General features: G+C 43.9%; 1 protein-coding gene across 1 annotated transcript in view; it reads left to right on the top strand.

Moving 5' to 3' along the window:
- TNFAIP8L3 (TNF alpha induced protein 8 like 3) overlaps nucleotides 1-9,038 on the top strand; it is a 41,109-nt gene extending 32,071 nt beyond the window's left edge. The window contains exon 2 of the mRNA XM_008016615.3: nucleotides 4,095-9,038. Within this exon, the coding sequence (XP_008014806.1) occupies nucleotides 4,095-4,657 (563 nt within the window). The 3' untranslated portion in view covers nucleotides 4,658-9,038. The remainder of the gene's footprint in view (nucleotides 1-4,094) is intronic.
- Nucleotides 9,039-14,901: the final 5,863 nt, after the last annotated feature.

Here is a 14,901-nt window from a genome sequence, read left to right as displayed (position 1 = left end):
CTGCAAGAATCCAGAGACATTCCACTACATATACAGAGTTTTGAGGGAACTCAGTTATAGATCCAAATTCCTCTTGGCAACTTCAATACATATTCTTTGTACATACTAATATACAAACTCAGCTGCCTAAGAAGAAACCTAAGGTCAAGGCATGGTGGATCTCCCTTTCTTCCACTGTTGTAGCCTCTCCTATCTTAGCCTCCTGAGTAGCTGAGACTACAGGTGTATGCGTGGCTAATTTTTCATTGTATTTTATTTTATTTTATTTTTATTGAGATAGGGTCTCGCTGTCACACAGGCTGGAGTACAGTGGCATGATCACAGCTCACTGCAGTCTCAACCTCCTGGGCTCAAGCCATCCTGCTACCTCAGCTCTCAAGTAGCTGAGCCTACACGTGCATGGCACCTCATCCAGCTAATTTTTGTATTTTTTCTAGAGACAGGGTTTTGCCATGTTGCCCAGGATGGTCTCAAACTCCTAGGCTCAAGCGATCTGCCCAGCTCAGCCTCCCAAAGTGCTGGGATTACAGGGTGTGGTGGCCAAGAAAAAAATCTTAATTGGACATTTTGCCCTGGGGGTACAAAACCTCCTGGCAAACAAAGAGTTGATGTGAAATTTGCATTGCCAATGACTCTTTTGGTGAGGCACCATAACTCACCCCTGCCCATCTTATTTAGAGGTGCATTTCCAATAAAACTTCATTTCTTATGTTTGGTAAGTAGTTACCAAAGTTTTGATATTTTATATTATACCTAAAATAATTTAAATGATAACTCGCTCCAAAGGAAATTTTTAATTTTTGCTTAGAGATTTATGGTTCCTGGAATCTATCTTCTTTTCATTTAAATTTAAATTCATATGCATCCTTTGGTTGTAGAGAATTATGATGGATTGATAAATATTTTCAAGCATAAGCACATACATGAAGTTAAAGTGCTGTGGGTGAAGTAGAATAGAGATACAATTTCAAGTAGAAAAAAAATGTAACATTTCCAATTTTTAAAGAAGACCTTGTTCATGTCATTTTTAAAGTGTACAATAATGGGTATTATATAACAACGGTACTTATGTTACATTGGACACATTTAAAATAATGATTTAACAGGTTAATTTGAAAATGTCACTATTTACCTTACCTAGAAATTATATCTTTCCTATTTAATCTTAACATGAAAAATGCTTGCTGACAAGTTTTAAAATATTCAAGGAGGTACACAGTTTTTAAAAATTGTTATAGGGGCCAGGCACAGTGCATATTCCTATAGTCCCAGCTACTTGGGAAGCTGAGACAAGAGGATTGCTGGAGCCCTGGAGTTCAAGGCCAGCTTTGAGGCTGCCATAGCGAGGCCCCCATCTCAAAGAACAAAATAAAATAAATGTCGATAAATTGAATTAATTATTATTATTTTTTTGAGACAGTGTTGCTCTGTTGATCAGGCTGGAGTGCAGTGGCGCAATCTCAGCTCACTGCAACCTCTGCCTCCTGGGTTCAAACAATTCTCGTGTTTCAGCCTCCCAAGTAGCTGGGACTACAGGTGCACGCCATCATGCCTGGCTAATTTTTGTATTTTTAGTAGAGATGGGGTTTAGCCATGTTGGCCAGGGTGGTCTCAAACTCCTGACCTCAACTGATCCACCTGCCTCAGCCTCCCAAAATGCTGGGATTACAGGCATGAGCCACAGCACCCAGCCAATTAATTATTTTTAAAATAAATCTTATGGGGATATGTGAGCTCTGACAACTGGTCCAGAGCAGAAAATGCTGGCAGTACAAACAGCAGGGTATGGAATCAGGCCAGCAGGAAAGCCTAGGGAAAATGCCCACTTAACTCAACCCAAAGGGTTAAACAGCACCTGGCACAGAGCCAGCACTCCCTTCACTCAGCCGACACCTGTGTGTTGCCAGTGTGCCAAGCACTGGGGGTAAAGTCGGGCTTAGACACAAGTCCCTGTCACCAGGCACTAACCTGCCACTGGACGCATATGTAGTTGACCTGCTGCTTCTGTGTAAATGCATGTTGGCTGCAATTCCAGAGAGTCTAAAGACCTTATTCTTGGGCAGTTTTTAGAAGCTGTGACTACAAAGCCATGACTCATATTTTTATATTCTAGAATGGATCCGTCTACATTCCACTATTCCTATTAGAATAGTTACCTGAGGAGGCATATACTTATTTCAGTGACAGGGCGATTACTCAAAAGTCTTTAAGTTTCATCTGTGGAATTGACTTCAAAGCATACAGTGCAATCTTCTGAATATGCTTAGTGCTAGTAAATATTTGCCTTTGGAGAACAACTTTGATTTTGCAGAGAACAAAAGCTATTCACACAAAGCTCTAGTGATCATGGTAGATGATGAGACTGGGCAGGAATATCATTTGCCTCAAACTCTGGAATAGCATCAGTCAGGAAGTCGGAGCTTTCTCATAGTAAAGAAGAGTCAGGAGAGATTGTTCATTCCTTTTATGTTCTGCATAATGAGTGTTTATTCCTCTTAGCACTGAGGCAAAAGGGAAAAGCCTGGCCATGTCAGGGTCACTTGGGTGTGAAGTTGCTTAAAGATTCTGTGGTCTCAGACTTTGGAAGAGAAGCTTGCTGGGGCTGTGGAAGGCCCCTGGTGCTCGCTGCTTTAGTTCTGCTGACCCAGGAGCAGAGAGGCAGGGACCAGACAAGGACAACAGAAGCCAGGCATGTGGCCATAGCTCTGTCTGCTCTGCGTATCCTGTCACTCCTGTGTGAACACAAAGCACTGGACAAAAGCTCTTGAGATTCTCAAGGACCCTCAATTCACAAAAGGAATATTGGTTTTTCTTAGTTCTACTAAAATACTTAGTAGAACACTGTATTTTACTACTTTCTTATTCTTCTGCATTTCTCTGGTATTTTACCCAACAGCACCATTCCCTATTCCCAGAACTGAGCTAGGTGCTGTGGGAGACATTGCCTCTGTCCTTAGACAATTTGAATCTCCTTGGGAAGATAAGAACAATATGCATACATACTGTAGAGTGAGAATGGCTAGTGGGTTTCATTTCAGATGTCAGCTCCAGCTAATTGGTGGCCTTGTAGAGTATTTAATCAAAACACCATCAATTGTAAGATGCCATTTTATGCATTCTTAAGAAAAAAAATACGCTATAAATTATGAACCATTGCTTTCTTATTACTTAGAATTTTTATTTATACTTAATTGAAAGAGGATTTTTAGACTTATTTGCATATAATATTGTGGATTTTTTAAACATATATTGTTCTTATTCATTATGAAGTGGAAAATAACAGCAAAATAAATTGGGTCTGGTTTTCCTAAGCTGCTTCACCTTCGGAGTACTACTCTTCTGTAGCATCTTTGATTTGGAGTTATTGATGTGTGTGTTCTCACAGTACAACTCTCTATGCCATCAAGAGTATTCAGGAGGCAACATTTCTTACAAAAATTTCTCTTGACTTTCTCCCAAATCTCTGACAACTTTTGTGTAAATTGATGTGCACACAGGTAATAACAACCACAGCACAACAGCTACCTGGCAACAGTAACTGAAAGACCCATCCAATTTTCAATATTTCAAAAGCAAAAGAATACCTCTTAGGCCCAATGATATGTGGGTTCTGAGACTCAGTCAAAAATGACTGTCATGATCAACTATCCATGTCTGCCCTGGGAATGGGGTTGACAATGGAGCTGCATTCTTGCAATTAAGCAATAATTTGCTGCTGTATAGTTTGCGAAGCTGAATGGTTTCCAGTGTGAGAGCAGTGGTAGAGTGTTGTCTGTGAGCTAATAGAATCAGGAAGGCTTTATGAATGAAGTAGGTCTAAAAATGTAAGATTTGGCCTGGATAAGAGGAGATGACCTCCAGCAGAGGAAGGAGCATAAGCACAGTTTAGAGGATTTGAAAGGGTAAACAAGCATGTCACATGGAGAGGAAAGTGGGGGAACCAGGCTGGGGTGGGGTTTAGTTAGGGAGTTAGGGGATATAAAGACATGAGTTTTTGCTCTGAGAGCATAAGCTCAAGTTAGTGTGTTTTACTTGTGGAAAAGTAATAGACAGTTCTTATAATTCTAAAACTTTTATATGTTTTTTTACCATAGGTCCTGATGTTTTTAGTTCAAAGAGTCTTGCTCTTCAAGCCCAGAAGAAGATTCTGAGCAAAATAGCCAGCAAAACTGTGGCCAACATGTTGATTGATGACACCAGCAGTGAGATCTTTGATGAGCTCTACAAAGTCACCAAAGAGCACACTCACAACAAGAAGGAAGCCCACAAGATCATGAAAGACTTAATCAAGGTGGCGATCAAAATCGGGATCCTCTACCGAAACAACCAGTTTAGCCAAGAGGAGCTTGTTATTGTGGAGAAGTTCCGGAAGAAGCTGAACCAGACCGCCATGACCATCGTCAGCTTCTATGAGGTGGAATACACCTTCGATAGGAATGTGCTCTCCAATCTCCTGCATGAGTGCAAGGACCTGGTACATGAACTGGTGCAGCGGCACCTGACGCCCAGGACCCACGGGCGCATCAACCACGTCTTTAACCACTTTGCCAATGTGGAGTTCCTCTCTACCCTTTATAGTCTGGATGGAGACTGTAGACCCAACCTCAAGAGGATTTGTGAAGGAATCAATAAGTTGCTAGATGAGAAAGTCCTTTAAATGCCTTCCCCCCTCCTGGACTTTGCTGCTTTAAAGTTACAGCACTCAACCATGATCTGGGTGAGAATCAAGAACATAAGCAGAAACCCTTGTCAAAGATGTCCATGTTCTGTCCTGTTCATCCCTCCGATGCTGATTCTGATGCTGAACTGAGCTCAGGTGTGTTTTTCTTCTGCGCTCTCCAGCAAGGTTTCTACTTAAAATCACATGTGTGCAAGCCCAAAGGACATTTCATTTATTCCAAGCAGAAAGTCTGTTCTGTTCATTACAGTGAGTGCAGTTCATCTCATGGAGTGGGAGGAGCACTAGACCAGGAGACAGAGGACATGGATTTGGTTTCCAGCTTAACCAGTTAGGATTGTGTCCTCTGCATTCTGGAACCATGATGCCTGCCTGCCTCACAGGGTTGTTGTGAGGACCAGATGAGATGATGTATGTTCATGCTTTTGGAATCTCTAATTTAAGGTTTTAATATTTTGTCTTCTGAGCATGAGGGGATAAACCTGGATGTAGACTATTAAGCAGCATAGGAGAAAAGAACAATAGAATCTAATGGACTGGGTTTGCAATCTGTCTCTAAATGTACTGCTTCAGACAAAGTGAAATCCAAAGGTGTGAAAAAGTATAGCTGCAAATTGGAAAAATGTGTTTCAAGAGTCATCTTTTTGGCCAGGCGTGATGGCCCACACCTGTAATCCCAGCAGTTTGGGAGGCTGAGGCGGGCAGATTGCCTGAGGTCAGGAGTTCAAGACCAGCCTGGCCAACATGATGAAACCCTATCTCTACTAAAAGTACAAAAAGTAGCCAGGCGTGGTGGCGCATGCCTGTAATCCCAGCTACTCAGGAGGCTGAGGCAGGAGAATTGTTTGAACCCGGGAGATGGAGGCTGCAGTGAGCTGAGATCATGCCACTGCACTCCAGCCTGGGCAACAGAGCAAGACTCTTGTCTCTAAAAAAAAAAAATGATAATAATAATAAAAAGAGGTGTTTTTTGAGGTCTTAGATGTTCAGGTTTATGATCCTGCAGAGGGAAACTTTCCACTGGGAGTGGGGAGAGAGAGGTTTCCATCCACAACACAGAAACAGAAAAACACTGTGCTCCCTCTGCAGGACCAGCCTTCCCTTATCTAAGGGGCATGGAGCTCAGGGAGGCTTTATTCCATATGCGCAGGAGAATCAGGCAGAATGAACCCCTACCCATCTTTCTTGGCCTTTCACAGTCATTTTGTGCTGTTTTCTCTGGTTCATTAATAAATTGAAACTACCCTCCAAACAACAGATCTTAGAGTTGTGATTCAAAATAAAATTCCTTGGAGTTAAATACAGTGTTAAGAATAACAGGATTGAAAGGAAGAAGAAAATGAAGAGCAAGAGTTCTGCACTCAAACCCTAAGGGAAAGTAGATTCAGGGGAGCATAAGTGGGTGGATCTGTGAGATGGTCAATGGGGAGCTAGCCCACAGACACAAAACACCTTCTCCAAATGTCACAGCCTTGCTTTCACAGTGCAGCTTCTGACGTCTTTTCATCATAGTCTTAACCAACACCAGAACAATGTACTTCCTTTCAACACTGTGCCATATTAAGATACTTGCTCCTCTTGCCTTTCCTCCCATCCTCCTGTGCTTCTCTTCTAATGATAATGCAAAAATACCATACTAGTGCAGCCATATGGTTCATCACACCCCATGGTCTATCTCCAGCAGGAGCGTCAAGAGGTTTTGTGCTCTTGCTGGTTTGTGGGGAGATGTGAAACAATGTCCACTGAGCCTCGCTGGCCATTCAGCCTCAGCTGGCTGTCATGTCAATATCAGAGCAAACCATCTAGTTACGTTCTTCAGCCACAGCAGCCAGAATTAGTTCATAGGAAGGCTATTCAGTATGGAATATGGAGGAGTAAGGCCAACCCCTATTCTCCATATTGGACAAACATGGCCTCGCCCTATACTCAAACCCAAGGGCTGAACAATGATGCCCTGTGCACACCTGGGCTGAGGAGATGGCTGGTCATTTGGCACTTCTGGTGGGAACTACAAGCAGTTGGCTCCCCTTCCTTCCCACCTGCCTGCAAGGCACCAGTCCAGCAGTGCTGGATTTTCTCATGCAGTCTTCAAGGTTTGCCTTGATATATTTATCTGACCAAAGACTGTTTTCTTGTTCAAGAGATGGTTCTAGAAGTAGGTTCATTGTTCATTAAGTGGACCAACTCAGAACCAAGAGGAATGAGTGAACCTGTCTTCTGTCTGTATGAGATACAGTGGGGAAGAAGGCAGGATCCCCAGCTAAAGAAGGTAGTGGGTTCTCTCCTGGCTCTGCAGGCCACAGCACAACAACGGTGTAGGAGGAAGGCTGAGTTGGGTTCTGACAGCCCACAAGTCTCTAAGGAAACTGGGTCCTTTCTGCTCTGGTCAAGGAAGGATCAGCACTTCCACCAGTGGATCTCACCAAGTGCAATGACAGAGTATGGAGCAAAACATTTTCTATTACCTTAGGCTCCCTGCTGAGGGAGCCAGGGGGCTCTCTATCCAAGACCCCCGGACTTAGCAGCAGCAACCAGTGGGGAGCTGGGCTACCTGGGCACAAGAACTCTTCTAAAAATACAAAGCCAAAACCAATCCCATGTGCACATTTCAAACATACAATTGTCATCTAAATCAAGTGATTCTTGAGTTTCATCAAGCAGCTGAAAGGCCTACAAATTTCAAATATTTTACATAACAACCTAGTGACCAAAGCTAGCATCTCATTATACAGTCCTATTGGTTTATCCTGAGGACTCTAACCACATCACCTGGTGGCCCTGCAAGGCTGTTTTGGCTGGGAAAAAATGTGACAGAGGCCAGCAGATGCTTTGGAAAGCAGGACTCTAGATGTGCATTTGTGCTCAGAGCTCTGTACAAAATTCTCAATATGAGAACCCACAAAAGCAGAGTTAGAATAGCTGCATTTTTAGGTCCCCAATAACAAACATCGTTTTGCAAAATGATGGGAAAGTAATTTCAAAATAAGCAATGGTACAAGATGGCTCAATTGATCTAGCCCTACACAGACTTCAGACAGCAATGCCTGATTCAGCAAACCAAGTAAGGGAGTGACATTCTTTAAGGCTGAGGAGTGGCAGGAGCAGTTTGCATCAGTCATCTGGAAACATCACTGGGTCTTCAACCATCCCTGAACACTCAGCTCTGTCCCCACAGGAGGACACCAGGAACTTGTGCTGAAATCCTCACCAAGCCCTTTTCTACATGTCCTTCCTCATGTATCTGCCCTGCAGAAACACATTCCCTGCCAGCTGCCACCTGCCATGTGTCTGTACCACTCTTCTTCTCTGTGTTTGCATCTGTGGGTCTTGACACCCTCAGTAACTCCAGGTGTCTTCTCAGTGACAAAATGAAAAGACTTCTCCATCTGTGCTTCTTCAAACTCTCACCTCTCCCATCTGTACATTTTTTAGAATCAAATCAGCATATTCATTGGCTGCTCCAATGAACTTATTGCATCTATTTATATTTTAAAAAAGGAAAGAGCTCAAATCAGGCCTATGTGCCCTCTGCCTCAATATCTTTTTTTAATTTTTTTACTTTTTAGAGGTAAGGTCTCCCTCTGTCACCCATGTTGGAGTGCAGTGGCATGATCACAGCTCACTGAAGCCTCAGATTCCTGGGGTCAAGCAATCCTCCTGCCTAAACCTCTTGCGTAGCTGGGACTACAGGTGTGCACCACCACGCCTGGCTAATTTTTTTTTTTTTTTTTTTTTGTAGAGGCAGGGGTCTCACTATGTTGCCCAAGGTGGTCTCCAAACTCCTAGCAGTCCTCCCACTTCATCCTCCCAAAGAGCTGAGATTACAGATGTGAGTGAGCCAACTGTGCCCAGCCTTGCCCCAATATTTTTAGGACTTTTCTCTTTTTTTAATTCAACATGATCCCAGAGGTCAAGACCGAAACCAATCAGTGAAAATTCAACTTTAGCTGTGAAAACATTGCACTAACAGGAGCTATCCAACAATGGACCAGAATGTTGACAATAGAGTTATGAATCAGATGGCCTTGGAGAAGAAGGTTGCCAAGGCCCTCCCAACTGGGAGTTAAATGGTCAAATGGATTTTGCTTGTTTAATCTGACCCTGCTACATGAGCCACAGCAGAAGGTGGGCCTAGCTCATGCTATTTCTTTAGAGGGAGGTCTTGCTTGTTGGCAAGGGCAGGGGAAGGGGAGAGAGAATCTTCTACAACACTATTCCTCAAAATAGCATCTATGAATCTCTGAAAGTCCTGAGGGCAAGGGGGCGGGGGAGATGGAGTCCATGAGTTCCAAAATAAGTTTTTAAGTTTTTGTTTCTGACAACTTTTTAAAAAAATTAAAATCAACGTAAGTATGTTCCACATCATTTGGGAATGACCTTATAGCCATGTGGTGCCATCTGGCTTCAGTCTGAGTTTCTGAGTTTGTGTTTATATCACTCATGCTGACTGAGCACGGCAGGTGAAAGAAAAGAATTTAACTTCATGTGTTTAAGGTCTGACATCACCTAGAGGTCTGCAAAGGGGAACTTTCAGGGTCTGTGAGTGCTCAATTTAGAGAAACATTGCTACGACATATGAAAGTGGAGGCTTGCAGAGAATGAATGTCACCCTCCCCTAAACAGTGACTTATTTGTGGGGGCTCGAAGGTTGAGAGGTGAGCCAAGTGTCTGAACCACACATAGGTCTGCATTCTATGTGCAGGTCAACTTCCACATGTTCTGCCTGCCCTTTGAAAACTGGCCAAAAGAAGCTACCACATATGTGTTAGTCTGCTTGCATTGCCATAAAGAAATACCTGAGGCTGTGTAATTTATAAAGACAGAAGGTTTATTTTGTCTCATGGTTATGCAGGCTGTACAGGAAGCATGGTGACAACATCTGATCCTGGTGAGCACTCAGGGAGCTTTTACTCATGGCAGAAAGTGAAGTGGGAGCAGGCATGTCACATGGCAAGAGAGGGAGCAAAGGAGCAAGAGAGGAGATGCCTCTCTTTTAACAACCTGTCTTTTAAACAACCAAATCTCACATGAATTCAGAGCAAGAACTCACTCACTACTGCAAGGACAGCACCAAGACATTCATGGAGAATCCATCCCCATTGACCCAAACACGTTCCACCAGGCCCCGCCTCCAACACCAGGGATTACATTTCAACTTAAGATTTAGAGGGGACACACATTCAAACCATATCAACATAGAAATCAAATTAAAGAATTGACCAACCTATGCTGGCAATACTAATACTAAACCTCAAAGGCTCAAGAGAGTCCATCACTGGACAAAGCAGGCAGTGTTACTCCCAAGGAAAGGAACAGAGGAGAAGTTTTTGAAGAGGTCACCTGCACGTGCTCACACTCTGTCCTAGTTCCAGCCTCATCTGCTGGCATGCAGACACAAGTCCAAGGTGTCAGGAGACCTTGTATGCTTCCGGGATCCCAAGAAGTTGTTCCTGAAGAATGAGGCATGTGGCTCTAAGATACTGGTGGCATCAAATTCCTTCCAGCCCCAGAAAAATGAGAGGTCGGCTGGTGAAAAGACTCACACCTACCCCCAACAGCACTGCAGTTCCACTGGTAGCCTTGCCTTTTCCTTACATGTCCTTCCTTTGCTGAGCTGGGGCATGTCTGTCCATAGGAGGGGTCCTGGCAGCCCACCCAGGCAGCCAGAGTCTGGGCAGCCAGCCCTCCCAGGCCTTGATATAGAGCTCTTCTTAGCTGACTACTAAGGCCATTCTGGACCAGTTCCTGAGACAAGGGAGTCTGGGGTTTGGCTCCCAGCTCAAGGAGCAGCTGGGCAGGAGCCAGAACTTGGCACAGAGTGAGTGCCGGAGGCTAGTGGGGAAATGGCAATTAGGTTATGTTAGGGAGAGAAGCGCTTTCTCAGGCTCTGTCACTGGTGAAGGAAGAGCTTGTGGGCTGGTACCCGCGGAGGGACTTGGGCTCTTTCCACCTCTCCCAGCAGCTGGCTTCCCTGTGAAAGGGTCACATTTCCTCTCAGCCATGGGATGGGGCTTCCCCTACTTTGTGTTTCAAAAATAGTGACAACTTGGTTTTAGAAATAGATTGTTGGCTTTGGGTTGGGGGAGATGAGGGAGATAGATATTTTGGGGTTTGCTGTCTTTCCAGCTTTCACAGAAAATAGAAGATGTAGAACATGGAGCCAGCTATGGGTCAGGAGGATTCATCTTAGCTTGCCCATTAACCGGGGATTTCCTTATGCTTCACCTCTCCAAGCCTCAGTTTCCTCAACTGCAAAAGCAGAGAGTTGCACAAGGTCTCTAAGAATCCTTCCAGTTCCATAGTTCTTCCAAGCAGCATAGAAGAGAAGCTCTGGGCATTCCTGCACTGTAGGTCTCTTAGAGGGGAAACCTATTCATTATTCAACGGAGCAATAGCCTCCAAATTGAAAAATGACTCCTCAGTGATCCTCTTCAGAACTTTTGAATGAAGATCTTAGTTGATGGCTTTCAACGGGAAAAGCTTTAAGCCAGAAAAATGAAAAGTAAAATCGAGACTCCCAGAGAACTACACACTGTGGGCCCAGGGAGTCAGCCAATTAGCCAACTCAGCAGGAGCCCGCTGGGGTTCAATGTTAGGCCCAACCCTCTATTGAGACATGAATTTACAGATCAAAATTGTGTCAGACTCCAGTAACAGGTCTCTGGACAGAGAACAGGGTATAAACAAAGTCATGAATAAGTCATTATTGATTTGAGTCAAATATCATAGGATGCTATCAGAATTATTTTAAAATAATGAAGCCATTCCCCCAACAAATGAAACATTTTATGGAATTCTCAGTCCTTTTTTAAAAATAGCTCTATAAAGATAGAGTTCACATAACACACAATGCACCAATCTGGGAGTACAATTCGATGGTTTTTTGAATTGTGATGTGTTATGCGCTACATAAGGACAATACCTGACCCCATAGACAACAGTCGTCCCATAGGATTATAATGGAGCTGAAAAATTCCTGTCACCTGGTGATGTCTTCATGATCCTGACCCTTTGTAGGCCTAGGTTAATGTGTGTGTTTCTTAGTTTATTAACAAAAAAGTTTAAAAAGTAAAAATTTTAAAAACAGAAAAAGTTTATAGAATAAGGACAAAAAGGAAGAAAACATTTTGTATGGCTGTACAATGTGTGTGTTAAGCTAAGTGTTACAAAAGAGTCAAAATATTTTTTAAAAATTTAAAAGTTTATAGTTTCAGTAAGCTAAGGTTGATTTTATCGAAGAAGGAAAAATATTTTTTAAAAATTTAGTGTAGCCTAAATGTACATTGTTTATAGTTTATAAGGGTGTACAATAATGTCCTAGGCCTTCAAATTCACTCAGCACTCACTCACTGACTCACCCAGGGAAACTTCCAGTCCTGCAAGCTCCATTCATGGTAAGTGCCCCATACAGGTGTACCACTTTTTATCTTTTCTACTGTATTTTTACTGTACCTTTTCTATGTTTAGGTATTTTAGATACATAAATACTTACCACTGTGTCACAGTCACCTACAGTAAAATTCAGTTCAGTAACATGCAGTACAGGTTTGTAGCCTCGGAGCAATAGGCTCTACTGTATATCCTAAGTGTGTGGTAGGTTATACCATCTAGGTTTTTGTAAGTACACTCTATGACGTTTGCACAACAATCAAATCACCTAACAACGCATTTCTCAGAATGAATCCCCGTCAGTGTATGAGCATTCATTAATATGTGCAACCCTAACCACAGTCAACTTTTGAACATGATTTCATTATCTCGGAAAGAAGCCCAATACCTTATCAATCACCTCTCTACCCCCATGAGACCTTATTAGCAACATAAAAGTTGATTTTCTTCCAAAAATATCACAAATAAGAATTTCTCAATATTGGAACTGCTCTATGGTCTTAGATTCAGATCAAGCAAATCCCAGTTATATGCATGACTGACTCATTTTGCCGAACCACATCCTAGATTGAGCCTCAAGCTCCATCTGTGTCCCCCACCTCAACATTCTCCTGAGATGAAGCCTCATCAGCCTCTTAACAGGGGTGGCCTCTGTGGGGAAGTGGGTTCTGCAAAATGTTAAGGACAACCTGGCTGCCAGAGGCTGGCCACTCCATCATCATCCTGCAGCCCCATTGAGGATGCAGAGTCAATAGCCATGGCTGGGTGTGCCATAGAAGGAATTCAGGCATTACATAGGGCAGAGGATCTCAAACTGGGGACTGTGAAACACCTGCATCAGAGGTCCCAGGGATGGGGAGTGGCGCTATTGAAAATGCAGAATCGCCGGGCGCGGTGGCTCACGCCTCTAATCCCAGCGCTTTGGGAGGCCCAGACGGGCAGATTACGAGGTCAGGAGATTGAGACCATCCTGGCTAACATGGTGAAACCCTGTCTCTACTAAAAATACAAAAAAATCATCCAGGCGTGGTGGTGAGCGCCTGTAGTCCCAGCTACTCAAGAGGCTGAGGCAGGAGAATGGCGTGAACCCGAGAGGCAGAGCTTGCAGTGAGCTGAGATTGCACCACTGCACTCCAGCCTGGGCGACTGAGCGAGAATCCATCTCAAAACAAAACAAAACAAAACAAAACAAAACAAAAAAAGCAGAATCCTGAGTCCTACCCCGAACCTACCAGCTCCAAATTTCTGGAGGTGGGGCTTGGGACTCTGCATAGTTAAAATTTCTGGAGGTGGGGCTTGGGATTCTGCATAGTTAAAAAGTTCCTTGGTGATTTTTAGACGCAGTAAAGTTTGCTGACCCAGTATAGAGGGCTCCACTTGACATCATTTGCATTTAAAATTCTGAGGTTTTCAGAATGTAACTCCTGCCTGAATTGTTTTTACTTCCCACCCTTTTCAGTTTTGAAACTGAGTCCATCCCCTCTTCTTCCTTTGTGTTCAGGAAGCAACCTCTGGGCATGTGCTCAACCCACTACTCTTCACATGTTTTCATCACCCTGGGGCTGTCAGCAAGCCCTATTCTCACTAGCTGCAAGTGCCTGAAGGCTATCTTTAGGCAGTTATTCCAATGCGAAGAGCCATGGGAACCATGAGAAAAGTGGCACTAGTTGGCCCCTAATGTCCTGGCAATTGCTGCATTTTTTCCATTTCTCACCTCTCAATTAATTACCTTTAGTAACTGTTTAAAAGTTTTCTTCTAAGGTCAATGACCTGGGATGCCGATCTGGAGATATAATTTCCAGAACTATATTTGACCCATATATAAAGAATAAAGAGAGAGAGTCCCTACCCCTTGAGGTAAATGTCGTCTTCTGCTAGGTCTCTCTTTGACCCTTTTCTTTCCAAGGCCTCCTCTCCAGTAATGTAGGGTGATCTGGAAACCCCAGTGTAGAGCAGGATTACTCCTGGAACCTGGAGGCAAAGGGGAACAGAAAGAGCACCCCAGGCGACATTCCTTTCTTTTAGCCAATGGAGAAACAATATCTATAAAAGTTGAACCCGGGCTCAGATCAGCCAGCCATGAGACTCCCAGATGGGAGGCAGAAGAGAAACCAGGGACACACAGGGACAGAGGGGAGAGGCCTCCAGGAGCATGTACATTTGGTTCCATGTGGTTGCAAGTTGAACAGAGCTACCAACCCTTTTAGCTTTCCCTAACCAAGATCTCTTTGAGAAAAGGGAAGAAGGCTTCATCTCAGAAAAGGACCTTACAGCCAATGAACAACAAAAACAGGAATGTGGGGAGCCCAGCCCTGTGTGGGAGTTGTTGCTCCTAGGCCTCCCTAAAGGGTTAGGTTCCCCTCACTGCAGGTCCCCTAGCACAGGGCAGGACGACAGGTGCTGGCATACAAGGCCATTCCTGGCAGGGATTATGTAAGGCCCTGCAAAAGTGAGGGCTGGCCCTGATCTCATGCCTCTAATCTGACAACAGGCAGCTCACTTCTGGAGAGATCAACCAGCTGCTAGTTCAGGTGTCAGGCCACACCCTAGTCATCCAACAAACTCAAATGCCCAGAACTCAGCAGGGCACTTCTCTTCATTCTATATGGATGGAGGCTCCTTCCCTTATCATTTAGTTGGGAGGGGCAGGAATTGAAATTGTTTTCCTCCTACTGCTCAACACAGTAACAGACATCTTCACTCTTGGAGCTCCTGCTTACTCAGCCCTTGCCCCTGTCGAGGTTATATATGTGTGACCTCCAGCTTTCCTGCTCCACACTCTCTTAGATTTTCAGGTCACCGAAGAAGAGGTCATGAAATCTGCTCATTGATGG

This window comes from Chlorocebus sabaeus, chromosome 26, assembly GCF_047675955.1.
Source record: "Chlorocebus sabaeus isolate Y175 chromosome 26, mChlSab1.0.hap1, whole genome shotgun sequence".
Taxonomy (NCBI): domain Eukaryota; kingdom Metazoa; phylum Chordata; class Mammalia; order Primates; family Cercopithecidae; genus Chlorocebus; species Chlorocebus sabaeus.
Note: the sequence above shows the minus strand (reverse complement) of the source record. Positions and strands in the feature narration are given on the sequence as shown.